Here is a 20,521-nt window from a genome sequence, read left to right on the forward strand (position 1 = left end):
AGCACAGGCTCCGGACGCATAGGCTCAGCGGCCATAGCTCACAGGCCCAGCTGCTCCATGGCATGTGGGATCTTCCCGGACCGGGGCACGAACCCGCGTCCCCTGCATCGGCAGGCGGACTCTCAACCACTGAGCCACCAGGGAAGCCCTAGAAAATATTTTTTAATATATTTTTGAAACCAGTTGCCGTTGTGACAGAGATCAGAAATTTTTAATTATTTGTCACCAACAATAAAAATCATGTTAGCAAGAAGCAATTTGGTGTTGTGGAATGTCCATAAGCCTGGCCAGGACACTTTGGCCCTAGCCTTGCCCAGGAATCATAGCCACCCTTTAATGTGTGTCCACTGTCTACCAGATACTCAGCTGAATGCTCTCCAAATGGCATTTCTGATTCTTATGATAACCCTCAAGGTTGCCATGACAACACCCGTTCATAGGTGAGGAAACTGCGGTCCAGAGAGAAGTTAAACAACTTCAGAAGTTCAGGATCACAGTAGTAGGCAGCGCAGTGGACATCAGACTTGGCCTCAGCCTGACTCCAGACACACCAGGCTGCTGCTTTCTGCCTGTTACTCCCTGTGTGCCCAGGGCCATCTTCTCCCTTCTCCAAACCTCAGTTTTCCTAATTTTATTTAATTAAATTTAATTAATTAATAATTAATTTTTGGCTGCACCACGCGGCATGTGGGATCCTAGTTCCCTGACCAAGGATCGAACCCCCCCCGCCCCCTGCATTGGAAGCGCGGAGTCTTACCCACTGGAATGCCAGGGAAGTCCCATCAGTTTTCCTACTTTTCAAATGAAGGGGTTAGATTTAAACTACGATGGAGATGTTTACAGCACTGACTCAGAAGGGCTCTAAGGGTCCTCATGGCTGCTCTGCTGCTGGCAGCTCTTTAGTTCATCACACTTTTATTGAGCACCTCCTGTGCACCAGACAGCAGTGTAAGATGCTCAGACGACGAAGGGCAGAAAACCTGGTCTGCCTCTTGGAATTAGCAGGATGGTGTGTTCCCCTAATAGCTTCAGACTTTGAGACCAGTGTGCTAAGTGCCCTGTTCTTCAGTAGTAAACCTTGCCTGTCGTACCCTCACGTGCAAAGGGAAGTGCATCAAATCCCCTTGATTCCTTATAGGATGAAGTGCTCTGTTGTGCTTAGAGGCCAGGAACGCCACTGCTTTTTGTAAGATGGAAGTACGTAGCGGCTGCACAGTAAAGCCGGTACTGATTTATGGAAATATTCAGCCGTAAATGCTTCTGATACGAACAGAATCATTTTGGAGGACTGACTATGAGGGGCTCATTAACCCTATACATTCTTAACTCAACTTGAGAGTTTGGTTAACATACTATCTCTGCCTTAGGGTAAAACAGTCTCTTAGAGCCTACATTTTCTCACCTGTAAAATCAGGATAGGGCCACTCTAGTAAAGTACTTAACAGAATATATATTAAACTTTAAACAAATGTTCGATGTCATCATGCTGCTGGAAGTACAAGGTACTGTGTACTCTGTTCATTTATACCTTCAAGGATGCTTATGATTTTATTTATATTCTTAATGGTGTTTTATTTTTAAATTTTTCTTTTTTTATAAATTTAACTTTTAAAAAGTATATATGAACAGTAAAGACTCTCCTGGCCATCTCTGTCCTCCATTCACCCAGATCCCATTCCTTACAAGTATAAACCACCATTTTAAGTTTCTTGCACATTCTTCCTACATTTCTTTATGCAAATACAAGGAAATGTGAGTATTTTTCTTATCCCTCCTTTCCCCACCAAGTGGTACTATAAATACATCATTCTCTGTATCTCGCTTTTTTTCACTTGATAGTATGTCTTTATTTTTGTGAAAATGAGACCATCTAAGAATTTGTGTGCTCATAATTATTTCATAGCATAAAGGGTTTTCAGTCTCCATCAGCTGACCTGATTACTTTTCAGAGAAATTTACCTTTGGCAGATTTTTACTTAGACTAATTGTTGTGATTTCATTTTATTTTATTATTTATTTATTTATTTTTGGCTGCATTGGGTCTTCGTTGCTGCATGCAGGCTTTTCTCTAGTTGTGGCGAGCGGGGGCTACTGTTAGTTGTGGCGCGCGGGCTTCTCATTGCAGTGGTTTCTCTTGTTGCGGAGCACAGGCTCTAGGCGTGCGGGCAGTAGTTGTGGCACATAGGCTCAGTAGCTGTGGGTCATGGGCTCTAGAGCGCAGGCTCAGTAGTTGTGGCTCACGGGCTCTAGAGCGCAGGCTCAGTAGTTGTGGTTTGCGGGCTGTAGAGTGCAGGCTCAGTAGTTGTGGCTCGTGGCCTCTAGAGCGCAGGCTCAGTAGTTGTGGCTCACAGGCTCTAGAGCGCAGGCTCAGTAGTTGTGGTGCACGGGCTTAGTTGCTCCACAGCATGTGGAATCTTCCTGGACCAGGGCTCGAACCTGTGTTCCCTGCATTGGTAGGCAGATTCTTAACCACTGCGCCACCAGGGAAGTCTGTTTTTGTGGTGTTTTAATCTTCCTTACTTACAGCCCTGCCAAGGTTTCCCCCCTTCCTCCTTCCCAGAAAAATAAGCAAAAATCCAACTCAAACCCTTACATTGTAAGCACCCTCATGGAATGAAATTCAGGAAAAGTTTTGTTTCAATAAAACCGTAAATTTTGAAAGTCTTCATTACTTCAGCAAAAATATAGTTAAAAAAATAAAAATAGTAAAGTAATTGAAGGACAGTAACAGTATCATGAAGGATCTAAAATAGAGAAAGTGGTTGATGCTGTGAGAGGATAAAGTTGAATTCTACTTTTTTTCTACATGTAGCTGTTCTGGGCGTGGGTAACTCAATATGTGCATCAGTATAGTAACTATAGTGGAGACCGTCCTGTGGTGTGGTGGTTATTTGTTAAATTGTGAGACACCATGTATAAAATTACTTCTCCCAGATTCCTCTCCTGAAATCTGAATTGTAGTTTCCTTTGTGGAATTTCTTCTTGAAAGCACTTAAGAGTATACTGATCAGTATTTGCTCACATGCTATCTGAAAGTAGTGGATGTTACTTCAGATACATTTTTTTTGGATGAAAGCAGAATTTTGTGAAATTAGTAATGGAGAATGATTGTGTATTCCTTTCCACCATTCACCCATTACCCGATGTTTATTGAGGCCTGTTAATGTGCTAATTAGTGGGGAGATGGTGCTGAGTTAGACAGTAGACCCCGGTGTGCTACCTGCTCTCGGCCAGTATCCACATTTTGACTTCCTGTGTGGCAGTTGATGGATGAGCGTGGCGTTTAGGCGGTCTTGGGTTCAGGTCCTGATTCGGCCTTTTATTTATCTTGTGGCCTCAGGAACTTGAAACTCAGAGTCAGCTCTTCCTCTGCAGGTTGGGAACTCTCAGGGTTGTTTGAGTGAACGAGTCTGTGTGGAAGCGTGTACTCTACAGTGGCCTGTGGTACTGTCCTCATAAAATTCACGTGTTGGTCACTCTTCTGATCCTTTGCATTTGCTAGTTGCATTCTCCTCAACTGGATTTGGGGAATATTTGGTTTGGAGTTTGTGAGTCATGGAGATGATGACTATACCTCTATCCTGTTTTTTCATTTTTTCCCTAAGGTGCTTTCAGATACATTGTCTCATTTAATGCTTAGGTTAGGGAGATATTTTTAATTTATAGATGAGGACTTCATAAGTGATGACATTATACAGTGGAACAAGTGGGACTAACCACTGATACCTAGCCCAAGGGCCTGTCCACTACCCAGTACTGACCCTTGGACTGGAGAATCCTCTCATCAGCACAGGAAGACCATTTGGTGAGAAGCAATTAAGAGTGCAGTCTCTAAACCATAATCTTTTTTTAAAATAATTTTTATTGGAGTGTAGTTGCTTTACAATGTTGCGTTAGTTTCTGCTGCACAGCAAAGTGAGTCAGCTATATGTATACATATGTCCCCTCTTTTTTTGATTTCCTTCCCATTTAGGTCAACACAGAGCATTGAGTAGAGTTCCCTGTGTCTAAACCAGTCTTAATTTCAGATTCTTGCTTCTCCACTATGGCTGTGTAACCTTAAGCAAGTAACTGGAATCTCTGTAATAATACACCAGAAGATTGATTAAGTGCTATAGTAAAAGAAAAACAACAGCTGCTATATAACTATATAAAAACGTAATAAAATGTGGAAGATTTAGGCTGGGAATCTGTTAACAAATCATTTATCCTAAAGGGGAGAGGAAGCAAGAGGACCCACCCAGATAATTCCTCAATGAAAGGAGCATAAGAGCAGGCGACAAGGCTAGGAAGCACTGCTTTGATTCAATTTTACCTTTTTTGTTTGTTTCTTTCTTTTCTAATTTGAGCTTCCTGGACATATGATGGTGAGAGGTAGTGTGTGGCAGAGTTAAGAGCAGGTGCTCTGGAGCTGGGCAGCCTGGGTTCAGATCCTAGCAACCCCACTACAGGCTCTTAACTGCATTGTGCCTCAGTTTCCTTATCCTTCGGAAAAATGAGTTAATACATGTAAAAGATGAGCTTTAGATCAGTAATTACCACTTAGTAAGCAGTGCTTATCTTAAAGGGAACTTTTGAGCAGTTTCATCTGCAAGAGAACATCTGGAGACACAGGAATAGAAATGATCCGATCAGAGTAATTAAAGGCTTTTACTGAGCTGTGAGTCCTGAGCAGGGCACACTCAGCTTGAAGCTGTGAAGAGGAGTCTTAAACATAAGGTAGGTGTTTGTCCTTTAGGGGAACTGGAGAACTAGGCTAGTAATGTTGGCAGTGAGGGTTGTAACACATTATGGTTGTATTCTGTTTTATTTGGGAGAGGGCTCAGTGTTGGGCTCCTTTGTCAGGAGATTTAGAGACTCCCCTTTCATTGACTAGCTGGGTACCCCTTCCACAATTGAAGGTTTCTGAGAATTCGTAATGGATTTCTGGCGGGGACTTCCTTGTCTCTTCCACTTTCCTACCTGAGGCGCTGGACGGGGTGTGGACTGTCTCTGCAGCACTGTTCCCAGCCCTTTGCCTAGGCTTGGCCATCACTGTTAGCTCTGCCAAGCTTGTAGAAAATCTTGTCACTCTTCCCAGCAAAGGCGCCACTCTATTTTTTAAGCTTTTTTCTGGCTTTATTGAGGTATAATTGAAAAATAAAATTGTAATATGTTTAAAGCACACAACGTGATGATTTGATATGTGTATATATTGTGAAATGATTCCCACAATCCAGTTATTTAACATATCTATCACCTCACCTAGCTGCGCTTTTTTATTTTTATTTTTTCTGATGAGACCACCTTCTGTTTAATTAAGTGTGGCCTGATGGTGCCCTTTCATTCTGGGTGCAAACCTTATGGAGCCCTCCCAGAGATGTTCATTCACCAGGTGACTGCCACCTGCCCCAAGCCAACCTGGAAGCACCTGCTTAGCTCTAAGCGTCACTTCCGTGAAGCTTTCCATCAGCGTCTGCCCAGCGCCCCTGTCCTGGGGCAGCCCGCTCCATCAGTGTCCCAGGGCTGCCATGACTGGGCGGCTTGAACAGCAAAAGTTTATCATCTCAGTTCTGGAGACCAGAAGTGCAAGATCAGGGTGTCAGCAGGGCCAGTTCCTTCTGAGGCTGTGAGGGAGCCTCTGTTCCAGGCCGCTCCCCTGGCTGCTGGTTTGCTCGCAATCTTTGGTGTTCCTTGGCTTGTAGATGCTTCACCTCAGCTCATCTCTACCTTCATCTTCACATGGCCTCTCCCTGTAGTCTTGTCTGTGTCCAGATGCCCTGTTTGCATGAGGACACCAGTCATATTGGGTTAGGGGCCCACCCTTCTCCAGTATGACATCATCTTAACTAATTACCTCTGCAGTGACCCTGTTTCCAGATAAGGTCACATTCTGAGGTGCTGGGAGTTAAGGCTTTAACATGAATTTGGGGGCGTACAGTTCAACCCATAATACCCTCTCTCTGCTTTTTCTACCTCCCCCTGGACACTTTTGGCCTGCTGATATGTAAGTAGATTTCTCTCATGGCACCAAGAGTATTTGATTACATTTATTTATCTGTGGTCTCCTACTCATTTTGTAACTTTTTATCTCTGCTGCCTTGTACATGATGTGGAAAGTAGCTCTGGTGGAGATATATTAAGTACCTGGAGTGACAGAAATAGAGGAAGATACTGCAGAGGTCACCTCTTATCTTGTTTTCCTATTGACGGTACCAAAGGCTCTCTGGAGTTGGCTGTGAGGTGGCCAGGGACACCAGCAGAGGCTGCCACTTCTGTTACCGTATGAGCATGTTTGATACCTCCTGGTTTATTTTCCATGGCGTGATAGCTCAGTATCACCTGGCAGTCTTTATGCTCTCTGAGATTGTTTGAAGAACATTTAGAAACGCAGAAGACCCTCTAGGTCTTCAGCATTCGCCTGACCCAGAGAATTTTGTTAACGGCCACCTTCTTGCTTCAGCCTTTGGTTTGAGTGTTCTGTTTTTAGGGATTCAAAAGTAAATCATGTGAATGGTTGGAATAGTTAGCGGAATGTCTGTGCCAGAAGGGAGATGCCAAGAAATAATTGAATCTGCTCCCAGAGCTTTAGAATTAGCTCATTAGATACGTTAGAGAAAAGAAATTTGTCTGGGTTCTGATCTGAGGTTTAGTTACATGTTAGTGAGGGTGCATTGTCCTGGGACTGGAATACCTTTGCTAAGAAAGAATATTCCAGGGCACGCTTTTTGTTATTTCCAGAATAAATAACATTCTAGGCAGAGTGGTATTTTCTGTGGTGTTAGTAGAAAGGGGAGGTTAATCTTAAAATATCGTTTCATCCCGTATCAGTCATATCTGTCTGAAAGAACATGCTGAAATTTGTTCATCTGAAGGCAGACAGAGACCAGCTTATGAAAGGTCTGGAGGTACTTTATTCTATGAGCAAGGAAAATTATGGAGCATTTCAGACACATACGAAATAGAATGGTATAATGAGCCCTGCTTTATCCTTCATCCAGCTTCAGCAGTTATTAACTCATGGCTGGTCTTGTTTATTTTGTGTAACCCTTACTCTCCCTCGACCCCATATAAGTTTTAGGCAAATTCCAGATGTCCTATTATTTCATCCATAAATATTTCTGTATGTATCTAATACAACCATAATAATATCACACCTAAAATTTTTAACAGTAATTCCTTAATGCCATCCAAGTCCACTTGGTGTTCAAATTTCTAATTGTCTCGAATGTCATTTTTAGATTTTTATTTTACAGTTTACTTGAATCAGGATCTGGCAGAGATCCTCCTATTACCTGTTGGGTTTTAAGCAGGGGAATGAATGACATGATCTGACTTATATTTTGAAACTCTCTCTGGCCTCACTGTGAAAAATGGATCGGTGTGGGGGTTGCTAGGAGACTGGAAGTGGAGAAACTAATTAGGAGGCTACTGTGTGTCCAGGAGGTGAGTCGTAATTATCTAGATTAGAGTGATGTGGTGGAGATGGAGAAAAGTGGGTGAATGTGAGATGTAACCCGGGCAGGCCGAGCTTGTTTGTCATGGCTCAGCCAGACTTTTGGGTTCTGCTGGGTGTGTATGTTTGTTTATTTGAAAGTATTGTTCCCAGAGATTTCATTGATTTCAGTATCAACATTTTAAGTTTAGTGAAATCTTAACATTTTTACACAGGTTAAATTACAGCAACTTTATGGAATGCTGAGATAGAGGAACATTAATCCCTACTTCTCTTGAATCAATTTATTCAACTTTAATACAGCTTATTTGCCATTATTATCATCTTGTTTATATGTGACTACAGTGATAATATTGATAACTTTATATAATAGGAAATTTATAGTTTTTCACTTAAACATGTTACAGTCTCATGTGTATTCTGCTAAAGAATATTCATAGTTTCATAATACTGTATTGAGCAGATTATGTTATAGCCATTCATGTATTATTGGATGTTGATCTTTTAAAATTATTCTAAATAATGTTGCAGGAAGTTTTTTTTGCATCTGTATTTTTTCCATTTCTTTTTTAAAAATCTGGATTAAGTAATGACTTCTTTGTAGAGATCTTCCTAGAAAAATTTGCTGTCTTAACACACACTTAGAAATGACATCAATGAAACCTGAAGCCGTAATTGACGAAAACCAAGTACAGGCTTTTATTTTTTAAAAGAGTGTCTCTCTCTCTCTCTCTCTCTCTCTCTCTCTCTCTCTCTCTCTCTCTCTCTCTCTTTATTTATTTGGTTGAGCTGGGTCTCTTAGTTACGGCAGGCAGGTTCCTTAGTTGTGGCACACGGGCTCCTTAGCCGTGGCATGCAAATTCTTAGTTGTGGCATGCATGTGGGATCTAGTTCCCTGGGCAGGGATCGAACCTGGGCCCCCTGCATTGGGAGGGCAGAGTCCTAGCCGCTGCGCCACCAAGGAAGTCCCCAAGTACAGGTTTTGTACGTTAAAAGTTGGAATTATGTTTATTCTTGGTTATTGGGCTCAGAATATGTATACTTTGATTTAAGTTTATAGACTTCCTTATTGAAGGGAGACCACATGCATATCTGGTCTTCAGTCTTTATCTTCTCCCATTCATATGGCAATTTGTAATAAAATGAGAGAAATCTCTGCCTTATCATCAGCATGTTGGTTTTACAAAGATTCTTTTCTTTCAGTCAGCTCTGGGAATCAGGAAGAAGCTATAGTTGCCTCTAAAATGTTCCCCTGTGTCCTTATTTACTGATGAAAATAGCTTAAAATTAGGACTCATTTGATAATAGAGAACTCATAATACTGTATATCCTATTGTCTTTTTTTTTTTTTTAATTTTTGGCCACACCGCATGGCATGCGGGTCCCCAACCAGGTATCGAACCTGAGCCCCCTGCAGTGGAAGAGTGGAGTCTTAACCACTGAACCGTCAGGGAGTCCCTTTTTTGTTTTTTTGAAATGCTGAAGTGGAACATTTTTATCATGGGCTCAGAATGGTCAGCTTCTTTTATATCTAATGAAGAAATGTCAGATAACCATTAATAATGTTTTTGTTCTTTGGGTCCTTCTTTTAGAACAAACTAGGTTAAAGTAAACAGATGACACTAAACATTTTAAAGGATATGTTCAGAGAAGGGTAAGTTTTAAAGACTATGTTTTAGGTCATTGGTTCACTTATTCTGTTTTATTGCCTTTTAGTCACTGATTGTTTTCATACTTTGTCTTTAAGTCCTTGAAATAGTGTCACTTCAAGTATGCTCTTCTATCGTATCTTTAGATTTCAGAAAAGCAATATCCAAATCGATCTTTTTCTTTAAAAAAATGTTCAACTGATTCTTTGGCTTTTGGTACCACAAAATATATATTTTTAATAAACTATTCTTTAAAGCCTTACTATTCAAATTGCTGTCTGAGTCCAGTGGCATTGGTATCACTTGGGAGCTCACGAGACATGCAGGATCTCAGGCCCCATCTCAGACCTACTGGATATGAATTTGTATCTTAACATGATTCTTAGGCGATTCATATGCACATTAAAAAGCTAATAATGCCAGCCCCAGATTCCTGGTTGGATCCTCCTGTTCAAGGCATCTATGCCCTCAATTCCATCACTTTGGGAACATTGTTTCCTCTCACTGTCACCATCATCATCATTTACAACATAGCTTAGAGGTTAGGAACAGGAGTTCTGCATCCAGGAGGGCTGCATTAGAATCCCAGACATGTTAACTTCCTAGCTGGGTGACCTAAGTTCCCTTATCTGTAAAGTGAGAAAAACAGTAGTATATTGACAAATAGGGGAGATGAGAGGATCAAATACAGGTAAAGAACAAAGTCTAGCGTACAGTTCTGGCTGCTTTCATTCTCCTTCCCCTTATCACAAACATTATTTTAGATATCTATTGCAGCATAACAAACCATCCCAGGACTTTGCAGCTTAAAATAATTATTTTATTATTCATATTTCATGATTTTGTGGGTCAGGAATTTAGGCAAGGCACAACTGGGCAGTTCTGTTCTATGTGGCATCTACTGAGGTCACTTGATGACTTTCAAGTTTTTTAATTGTTATTTTAATTAAGTTGTATATTCTGGATGTAAACCTTTTCTCAGATATATGATTTGTAAATTTTTTTCCATTTTATGGGTTGTCTTTTCACTTTTTTATGTATCCTTTGAAGCACAAATGTTTTTAATTTTTAGGAAGTCCAGATTATCTTTTTTCTTTTGTTGCTATCTTTTTGGTGTCACATAAGACTTTGCCTAAACCAGGGTCTCTTAGATTCACTCCTTTACTTTCTTGTAAGTATTCTGTAGTTTTTGCTGTTACATTTAGGTCTGTGTTCGGTTTGGACTGAATTTTTGTACACGGTGTAAGAAGGAACACCATTTACTTTTTTAGTTGCTAATTTAATCACCTCTTTTAAATCCCCACGTTGCTTATCCTCTGTGGCTTGAGGAACTGTTGTTCACTCACTCGCCATTAAAACTCTCTGCCTGTGGGTTCTGAGACTATTTCTCACCTTGTGTCTATCCTTTCTTTCTTGTTCTTAATTTATTCAAGACTTTTTAGTTACATACCAGCTATATGGCAAAATCGGTTCTGGGTGCTGGTTCTGCTCCATCTTCTCAACTTACATGCTTCTGCTGGCCAGTTTCCTCTCCTCTCCTGGCCCCACCTCTGTGCTGATGACTTCCACATCAGCACCTCCGCCTTTCTCAGTGAGTGTGTCTCCACTTCTGGACTGTGAGTCCAGCTTCCTTAGAGTGAGGACTACATCTGATTAATTTTGTGCCCAGCACAGTGGACGTAAAAGATGTTCAGTAAACATTGCATATATATATTGTTAAAGCTGTCATTCAGTGGGTTATAAAAGCAGAATGAACTATTTGTATGATTAGTAAAGGTGCTATTTAGAGATTTATAGTTAAAAGATGAATATAATTTAGTGTGTTCAAAACAGCATTTCAAATAAAAGATTGGGATTAAAAAGAGTGTAAAGTGGGACTTCCCTGGTGGTCCAGTGGTTAAGACTCTGAGCTCCCCAGGCAGGGGGCCTGGGTTCAATCCCTGGTCAGGGAACTACATCCTGCATGCCGCAACTAAAAGATCCCCCATGCCGCAATTAAAAGATTCCCCCCTGCTGCAACTAAAGATCCCGCACGCTGCAACAAAGATGCCGCATGTTGCAACCAAGACCTGGCGCAGCCAAATAAATAAATAAGTTTTTTTTTAAAAAAAAAAGACTGTAAAGTAAGTAGCCATATTAGCAGATGTTTAAATTTGAGCCATTTGGGCATCTTTTCAGGTTATTCACAAACTCAAGGACATGCTGACATTTTCTGAGCCTACTATTATTGTTCTTTGAACCAAGAAGGTGATGTTGATGAAGAGCATTTTCCATTTGCATGAATACAGATGTGTGAGCGGCTTCTCTCCTTTGACCTGTGTGGCAAATCCTTTGCAGAGTTGCCACCAGTACTTTTTGGGGACAATATCATGAATCACATTTCTCCAGAAATGAACTGTGCTGCTTTTAGAAGATCCTGTCTGTTTGGGACAATATGTTGACTTGAAACTATCTTGTGGTCAAAATTTTCATATCTAATTATATTTTTTCAGTTTGTCAGAGGATATACTAGCTTTGTTATTGTTTTCTTGTTGTCTGCTGAAGAACAGTGGCAAGGACAAAAACTGCCCTTGTTGGTGGACAGGTGGGCGATGGCTGACCAGCCACGTGCCTCAGAAGCCACAAAGAAGCATCACACGTCATGGCTCTGACTGGTCAGTCAGTCAGGGCATCCTCATGCTGGAGACTGTATTTATCAGGCTGATGTTCTCATTATGAAATGCTACTGGACATTGATTCAAAAACAATACTGTCTTTTGTTTTGATTCTGTAGGAACCTAGAAAGATTGTGCAATGAATGGTGATACTCGGGCTGCAGTGGTGACCTCACCACCCCCGACCACAGCCCCTCACAAAGAGAGGTATTTCGACAGAGTGGATGAGAACAATCCAGAATACTTGCGAGAGAGGAACATGGCACCAGACCTTCGCCAGGACTTCAATATGATGGAGCAAAAAAAGAGGGTGTCCATGATTCTGCAAAGTCCCGTAAGAGAAGCTTTGTCTCTGACCAAGTGTCCTCTTCCTTCTTCCACTACTTCAGCTCTTATGCTCTGTTGTATGTGTCATAGTCCGTTTACCTTAACACAGGAAATCAGTGCCTCGTATATATGTATGGCTGTTAAAGAGTTCAGTTTAGTTCAAGTTATCAGACACACAAATGAAAAATCTTCATTATCGTAAAGGATAGGAGGTGTTCATTTCTCCTTTTCACTCTCTCACTGCTTCGCCAGAGAGTCCTTATAACGACCATTTGAAAATTACTCTTTCCTCCAAAACACCTAGCTTGGTGCTGGGCACTTAGTAGGTCTCAGCAACACCTGATTGTTGATTGATTTTACCTTTAGTTATGGTCGGCATTTGAACCACAGTCACGCCCAACTGTCTTCTGTTTGCATCTTTAGGTAAAGTAGTGCTGTTTTCATAGTTTTTTCTTGTTGATGCTGCTGTCTTTATGTGTGCTTCATTCTTTTTATCCTTTTAATCTGTTCTTGTTTTATTTCCTTAATATTTTGGGGTATCACTTGGCAGATAATTCATTTGAGTTATTTTTTTAAATGTTGATCATCTCTGTCTGCAAGGAACTGGGTACTTAGCATACAAAGCTTATTTGTTTGGTTGTTATTATTATTCATATATTATTCCTCAATAATATAACTTACAGTAAAGTACACAAGTCTTAAGTGTACAGCTTGATGAATTTTGACATATGTATAACACCTGTGTAAACGCCCAGATCAAGTCTCAGACTTTACATTGTAGTCGAAGGAGATAACCAAGGAGCAACAAATAGAAGCACAGTGCAGGAAACAGCTGGATGATTAGATTGAGTGTGACTGGGTAGAACAAACCTCTCTGAGTGAGGAAGATTTGACCTGAACTCTGAATGACAGGAAGGAGCCGGCCATGCAGGGATGGGGGAGAAGCAGACATGAAATTCCCAGGACAGGAATGAGCTTGAAGAGTCCAAGGGCAGCCAGTGTGGTCTGGGCATAGGAAGCGGGAGTGCGGGGTGTGTGAGATTGGAGAGGGAGGAAGGGGCAGTTGCCTCAGAGGCTGTGTCAGCCCAGCTCAGGGTACGGTGCAGATGGGAACGGCACGCTTCAGTCTTTGAGTAACTCATTCTGGGTTGGTATACAGAGAGCACCGTAAAGGGCAAGAGAATAAGGTGTCTTTCCAAGCAAGAGGTAGTGGTAGCTTGGGCCAGAGTGGTGGTGGTAGAGGTGGAGAGAGGTAAACTCATTTGTGTTCTGTTTTGAAGGTGGAATAAATAGGACTTGCTGATGGATGGGCAGGAAGAGGTGAGGGAAAAAAAAAAGAATCAGGATAACATCTAGACTTGGCTTGAGCAGTTTTCCTGTGTAAAAGCAACAAGAAACCAAGTGAAAATCACTAAGGATAGAGTGAAGAAGCTAAACTTTCAGTACCGAGTATGTGCCAGGCACTGTGCTGGGGGCACTGGGGATGCCAAGTCCCTACCCACAGGGGTCAAGAACACAGTCAGCATCAAAATGTTACTGACCCACATGCACTGTGGGGTCTGGGAACAGAGAAAGAACCCTAGAGGAAAGACTGGTAAGGCCTGGGCTTTACTGAGTAGAATGTACCCGGTGTTGGTTTTTTGGTTTTAGGAGCGTGGATCGTTCAACTGCAGTAAGGAGTGGGAAGGCCCACCCTGTGTGTACAGATGCTGACAGTTGGGAGATGTGCGAGGGAACCTGTGGACGTTTCCTTCAGACTGATTCTCTGTTCTCAGTGGAATAACAAGTGGAGGCATCTGCTTAGAATGGGCACGGGGAGTGGTGTAGAGAAGGCATGGAGAGTAGGCGAGAGAATGGGCAAGAAAGGTCAGGAATGATCCCTGGGTTAATGTCAAGGGTGCACTCAGGTCAGTGGTCATGGATTTACAGTGAGACAGTGCGGTACGGTCTTCGTTTTTGCCCCCCAGCCACTTTCAGCAGCGTGAATAGAAAGGGTGTGAAGAGTTGAACTTAACATGGGGTTGGGATTTTGCCAGATGAAATGGTAGAGAGTTGAAGTTGTAAGCAAGGGAATGGCTATAGTTTTAAACCAAGGGCCTAAGCTGAGTGAGAGAGGTCAGGACACAGGGAAGGTACGGGATGGTGATAAGGTCTTAGGATCAAGACGGACACTAGGAGAGGGTGTTTGGAGAGCATGTGCTTGGCTCCGAGACTGAAGAGGGGCCCAGTTACTAGAAATGAGCAGGTCTCTAGGGCATGACCATGGAAATAGGAGGCCGGGGTGAATTGGATGACACAGTCGTCGGAGGAGAGGCGATCGGGGAGCTGAGAGGGGAGGGTGCGGATATTTAACCATCCGGAGTTAGGACCAAGCAAGCAAGCAGGCAAGGTCATTGGCTGGTGACTGCTGGTTGAGGAAAGAGTCTGGGGTCCAGATGGGTGGCTCCAGGCCTCACTCACTGGTAGTTGCTAAGCGCAGCTCCATACTGTGCACATATAGGTCATCTGGAATGCTGTTGATACAGAGGGTCCTTCGTACTGTGGATTTTTTCTTTTTGTGTTTTCCTTACTAAGTTTTAAGTTCCTGATGGCAAAGCCATTTTCTTCCTATGTGTCCTCAGTGCCTAGAACAGTGTCAGGTGTTGTAAGGTGACTCAGGGTATTTAATCAGTCCCCTACTGTTTAAAATGTAGGCTGTTACCTGTTTTCCCTTTTATTGGTAATAATGCTGGAATGAGCATCCTTTGAGCACATCTGTGATGAGTTCCTTAGAAAAGATTCCTAGGAATAGGATGCCTGTTCAAACTTTTAAGCTTTTGTCTTGTTAAATTACTGTCCAGAAAGAATGCACTTGTTTATGCTCCAGGTGGTGATATGTTGGGACTACCCACCCGCCTCCCAGCACTGGGTGAGAGCAAACAGAAAACTAGCCTATGCGGCAGTTACCCTTGCCTTCCCAAGGAGCGGAAAAGAAACGATATCTCATTGTTTTAATTTGCCTTTTATTAGGCTTTCTGTGAAGAATTGGAATCAATGATACAGGAACAATTTAAGAAGGGGAAGAATCCCACAGGCCTATTGGCATTACAGCAGATTGCAGATTTTATGACCACGAATGTACCGAATGTCTACCCGGCAGCTCCGCAGGGAGGGATGGCTGCCTTAAACATGAGTGAGTAGTTCCTGACTTGGTATACATTCTTTGTCATTTTCCGGGTAAAATTTCCTAATATTTTCCAATGTGAAATAGATGAGCACACACTATGTAATACATAGAATTGAGGTTTTTTTAAAAATTGAGTTTTAGTTGTAGTAAAAGATAGGCCTAAAAATGTCTTGACTATAGAGGGCTCCTTTTTTATGAGCCAGTGGGACTGTTATTTCTCAGGCAGGTAACTTTTTATGTGGCTTCTCAGACCCTTTATGAATTAAAAAAAAAAACTAATTAGAAATAATGCTTGGGGAGTAGCACATTGATTTTGATTTTGCCTGAACTTATTTCAGTCAAGCCAACATTTCTTTTTTTTTTTTAAATAAATTTATTTATTTCATTTTAAATTTTTGGCTGTGTTGGGTCTTCGTTGCTGCACGCGGGCTTTCTCTAGTTGTGACGAGCAGGGGCTACTCTTGGTTGCGGTGCGTGGGCTTCTCATTACGGTGGTTTCTCTTGTTGTGGAGCACGGGCTCTAGGCGCACGGGGTTCAGTAGTTGTGGCTCATGGTCTCTAGAGCGCAGGCTCAGTAGTTGTGGTGCATGGGCTTAGTTGCTCCGCGGCATGTGGGATCTTCCCGGACCAGGGCTCAAACCCGTGTCCCCTGCATTGGCAGGCGGATTCTTAACCACTGCGCCACCGGGGAAGCCCCAAGCCAACATTTCTTATCCACCATTCCTCACTGCTCTTCGCAAATGAATGAGAAACAGAAAAATTCCAAAAGAAAGCTAGAAGAAAACTGTTGGGTGGGTGAATGTGAGCAAAGTTAGTTAGCAAAGATAGTTGTGCAGAGATGGCGCTTTGCCGTGGCTGTTGAATTTGTAAACGTTAACATGACAAGGTGGAGCCCAGGGTACCTTGAGCATCAGCTAATGTGACCTGCTGTGTACTGTGCCCTGGATCAGTCTCTGATGTTTCTAGTTGGATAATCAGCTTCTGACTACCAACTTAAGGTATTGGTTTGCGTTAGATCACCTGCCATGTGCTATTTACCTGTCTGTTCTCTGGTATTCTTAGAAGTTGATTGACATTCACCTGAGTGATGATATCATTAATGTCCAGAGAGTGTTAAAAATCACCTGTAATTTACTAGCTCACACTTCCATCCTGAAGTTGAATGGTAGTCACTAGGTTTTCATGTTTTCACATGGATTCTTTTTTATTTATTTATTTAATTTTATTTTTGGCTGCGGTGGGTCTTTGTTGCTGCACACGGGCTTTCTCTAGTTGCGGCGAGCGGGGGCTACTCTTTGTTGTGGTGCACAGGCTTCTCATTGCAGTGGCTTCTCTTGTTGCAGAGCACAGGCTCTAGGCGCATGGGCTTCAGTAGTTGTGTTGCGTGGGTTCAGTAGTTGTGGCCCACGGGCTCTAGAGCGCAGGCTCAGTAGTTGTGGCGCATGGCTTAGTAGCTCCACGGCATGTGGGATCTTCCTGGACCAGGGGTCGAACCCGTGTCCCCTGCATTGGCAGGCGAATTCTTAACCACTGCACCACCAGGGAAGTCCTCACATGGATTCTTAATGGATTCTAGTGATATTTATATGAATTAGATAATAAAGGACAATGTAATATATTTACTCACATATTGTTTTCTAGTCAGAGATAAAGGAAATTTTAATAGTGCCACACCAAAAAAAGAAGGAAGAAAAAAATCTAGTTTTAATTGTATCTAATAGTTTACTTCTCACATATAAAAAATTTTAATGTGAATTTTAACCTTTGTTGTGAAATATAATGTATGTAGATGGCATAGAACAAAAAGATATATAACGTATGAATGGTTTAAGGTGAACGCCTTTATAACCAGCACCCTGGTTAAGAAATAAAGTTTTATCAGTTGCTTGCCCTCTTAAAAGGAATCACCGTCTTGACTTGAATGGTATCACTGCCTTGCTTTTCTTTATAGTTTTATCATCCAAATGGTTATACTTAAATATATTATGGTTTAGTATTTGTCTTTTTTTACTTACTGTCTCTTCAGCATTTTTAAAGCTACAAGTTGCCCCTCCATCTCTCTTTTTCTCCTCGCACTTTAAAGGAAATGGGTTTTGTTGACCTGTAGAGTTTGCTACAGTCTTGAATTTTACTGATGCCATCTCCATGGTGCCCATTATGTTCTTTTTTCTTTTGTATTTACAGTAACTTGGTAGCTGGGTCTAGAAGCTTGGCTGTGTTTGGATTTTGTTCTTTGGCAGGCTCACTGCATAGGTGGCACTGTGTCCCACCCGCAGGCACATAAGCCTGCTTGTTGCCGTTGTGCTGTAGCAGCCATCATTGCTCAGTGCCTGGATCCGTTAATTAACAAAGGTTCCAAGACGGTGATATTTTAATTTTGTCATTCCTTCTTCTGTATTTACTAGTTAGAACATTTCTGTAAAGAGAAACTTCTCTGGGAAATGGGGCATGACCAGAAAGGGGGCCGCCTCATTCTCTGTCACTCAGCGCATGATTGCAGGGAGGCTGGTGCTAAACCATTCATAGATGACCTGCTTGTTGGTCAGGGTTTCATACGGAGCAGAGCAGCTTCCTTGCTGAGATCTATTGGAAGTCAGCCCTCAACCCACATGCACAAAGAGAAACTTCCTCTCAGCTCTTTTGCTTACCCCGTGGTACGGTTTGTATAAAGGTAACCGTTCAAAACGAGAAGTTGGTTTCCTGTCATCTTCTAAAGTGACCAATTACTATTGCTTTAATATTATTTTGAATGCATAGGTTTTTAAAAAAATGTATTTATTTGGTTGTGTCGGGTCTTAGTTGTGGCAGGCAGGCTCCTTAGTTGCAGCTCACAGGCTCCATAGTTGAGGCTCGAGGGCTCCTGTGGCTCGCCGGCTCCTTAGTTGCGGCACATGGGCTCCATAGTTGTGGCATGCGAGCTCCTTAATTGCAGCTTGTGGGCTCCTTAGTTGCGGCTCGCTGGCTTCCTTAGTTTTGTGGCATGAGAACTCTTAGTTGCAGCATGCATGTGGGATCTAGTTCCCGGACCAGGGATCGAACCCGGGCCCCCTGCATTGGGAGCACAAAGTCTTAACCACTGCGCCACCAGGGAAGTCCCTGCAGAGATTTAAATATATTTAATGTGTTTCAAAACATTGCAGTTATCCTTTTTGATACTACTCACATTGTCCCACCTTTGACTAAAGAGAACCTCTCCAAGTTGACTCCTGAGCCTAGTAGTCTTTGACAGCTTCCAGGCCACCTCCTGTAGGAGATGTTCTAGGCTCATCTTGTACATTTCCTGCCCCAGATCTGGAGTCAGCCATTTCTCTAAGAAACCTTGATTTCTTTTTGTGAGAAATGAAATTTTAGTCTGGGTGCTAGAAATGCTCTTTGCTACTGACTGGTTAGTTATTCTTTTTAGACCTTTTTAGTGGATAGAGCTAGGAAATATAAATTACCTTTTGGAGATTTCCTAAGAATCCGCCTGCCAATGCAGGGGACATGGGTTCGAGCCCTGGTCTGGGAAGATCCCACATGCCGCGGAGCAGCTAAGCCTGTGCACCACAACTACTGAGCCTGCGCTCTATAGCCCGCGAGCCACGACTACTGAAGCCCGCGCAACTAGAGCCTGTGCTCCCCAACAAGAGAAGCCACCACAGTGAGAAGCCCGCGCACTGCAACAAAGAGTAGCCCCTGCTCACTGCAACTAGAGAAAGCCCGCGCACAGCAACGAAGACCCAATGCAGCCAAAAATAAACAAATAAATTTATTTTTAAAAATTCCCTTGTGATTTGTATACTATATTGATAAATTGGAATTGTAAGTATAATTATAAATATATTGGAATTATAATTCCAATTAAAATTCAGGTCTAAGGGGTTTTTACTTAACCTCTTCTATCTAACATTTGTTTTTCTTTCTTCTACAACAAGAATTCTGGTTCTGCAGGACACCAGGAATAACAAAACTAGAGTATTAATAACTCATTTGCTTTCTCTCACATACCCCACACAGTATCAATCCTATACCAATAATATGTTCTCTCTTCATGTTTTAAAATAGTTACATTCTCTGTTGTCAGAGCATATAACCATTATATGTTATGGTCTTGTTTTTACATTCATTTTGTGTTACAATTAATAACTTAATTCTGTAATAAATATATATTTAATGCTCACCACCAGTCCTTGTATCAGTGCCCCTTTAGTCAATTTGGTTGTCTGAAGTTGCTTTTATAGTAGATTTCCCAGAAAACACTTGTGGAAAGGATTTCTTCATTCTTGCGTTGTGGCCTTTATATGTCAATGTTAATTTGGTTTAGTTAGTTTGGGTATAAAATCATTGGCTCACATTTTCCTATTTTGTGTATCTTAAATGCATAATTCATTTTCTTAGAATTTGAAGACAATCTTTCCATATAAGTTACTTGGTTTCTTTTCCTTGATGCTCATAATCTATTTTCCTTTTTCTTTAGAGTCCAGAAATTTTACCAGAATATGTCTTGGTGTTTGTCTTTCTGGGCAGTTTTCTCAGATGATGTGCCCTTCCAAACCTTTTTTATTTTCAGAGTGTTTTCTTGAATTGGTTTTTAATATTCATTCTGTTCCCTTGCTTTTGTTTCCTGGTATGCACATGATGGATTTTCCTTGTCTGACTTCTTTAACTGTCAACGTTTTCTCAAGTTCTTTTTATCACTTTCTTCATTTCTTTATGATTTAAAAAGTTTTTCTCCTCTTTCACCTTTACGCTGTTTTTAATATTTATTTTTAAAATTATTTTTCATTTATATCTAATTCCTTTTATATTCTAGCCCTCATTTCTGAATTTTTCTAATTATATTAAACATTTTTCTTATCTTTTATTATTAATGCCTTTCTTTATCTTTTATGAAATAATAGGTTATAGTTTTCATTTGTTTTGTGGATATGTTTTTTGTGCTTTTGTTATGTGTAGGAATGTGATTTTGCTCTTTTTTCTTTTAATAATTTATTTTTAAAATTTATTTAATTAATTTATTTTTGGCTGCATAGGGTCTTCGTTGCTGCGTGCAGGCTTTCTCTAGTTGTGGAGAGTGGAGGCTACTCTTCATTGTGGTGCGTGGTCTTCTCATTGCCGTGGCTTCTCTTTTTTTTTTTTTTTTTTTGCTGTACACGGGCCTCTCACTGTTGTGGCCTCTCCCGTTGCGGAGCACAAGCTCCGGACGCGCAGGCTCAGCGGCCATGGCTCACGGGCCCAGCCACTCCGCGTCATGTGGGATCTTCCCAGACCGGGGCACGAACCCATGTCCCCTGCATTAGCAGGCGGACTC

General features: G+C 41.7%; 1 protein-coding gene across 1 annotated transcript in view; it reads left to right on the forward strand.

The window, feature by feature from the left end:
• ADD1 (adducin 1) overlaps positions 1-20,521 on the forward strand; it is a 76,279-nt gene that overhangs the window by 23,268 nt on the left and 32,490 nt on the right. The window contains exons 2-3 of the mRNA XM_079919316.1: positions 11,858-12,072; positions 15,075-15,237. Coding sequence (XP_079775442.1) covers positions 11,878-12,072; positions 15,075-15,237 — 358 coding nt within the window. The 5' untranslated portion in view covers positions 11,858-11,877. The remainder of the gene's footprint in view (positions 1-11,857; positions 12,073-15,074; positions 15,238-20,521) is intronic.

The sequence above is a fragment of the Stenella coeruleoalba genome (assembly GCF_951394435.1).
Source record: "Stenella coeruleoalba genome assembly, chromosome: 4".
In the NCBI taxonomy this organism is placed as follows: domain Eukaryota; kingdom Metazoa; phylum Chordata; class Mammalia; order Artiodactyla; family Delphinidae; genus Stenella; species Stenella coeruleoalba.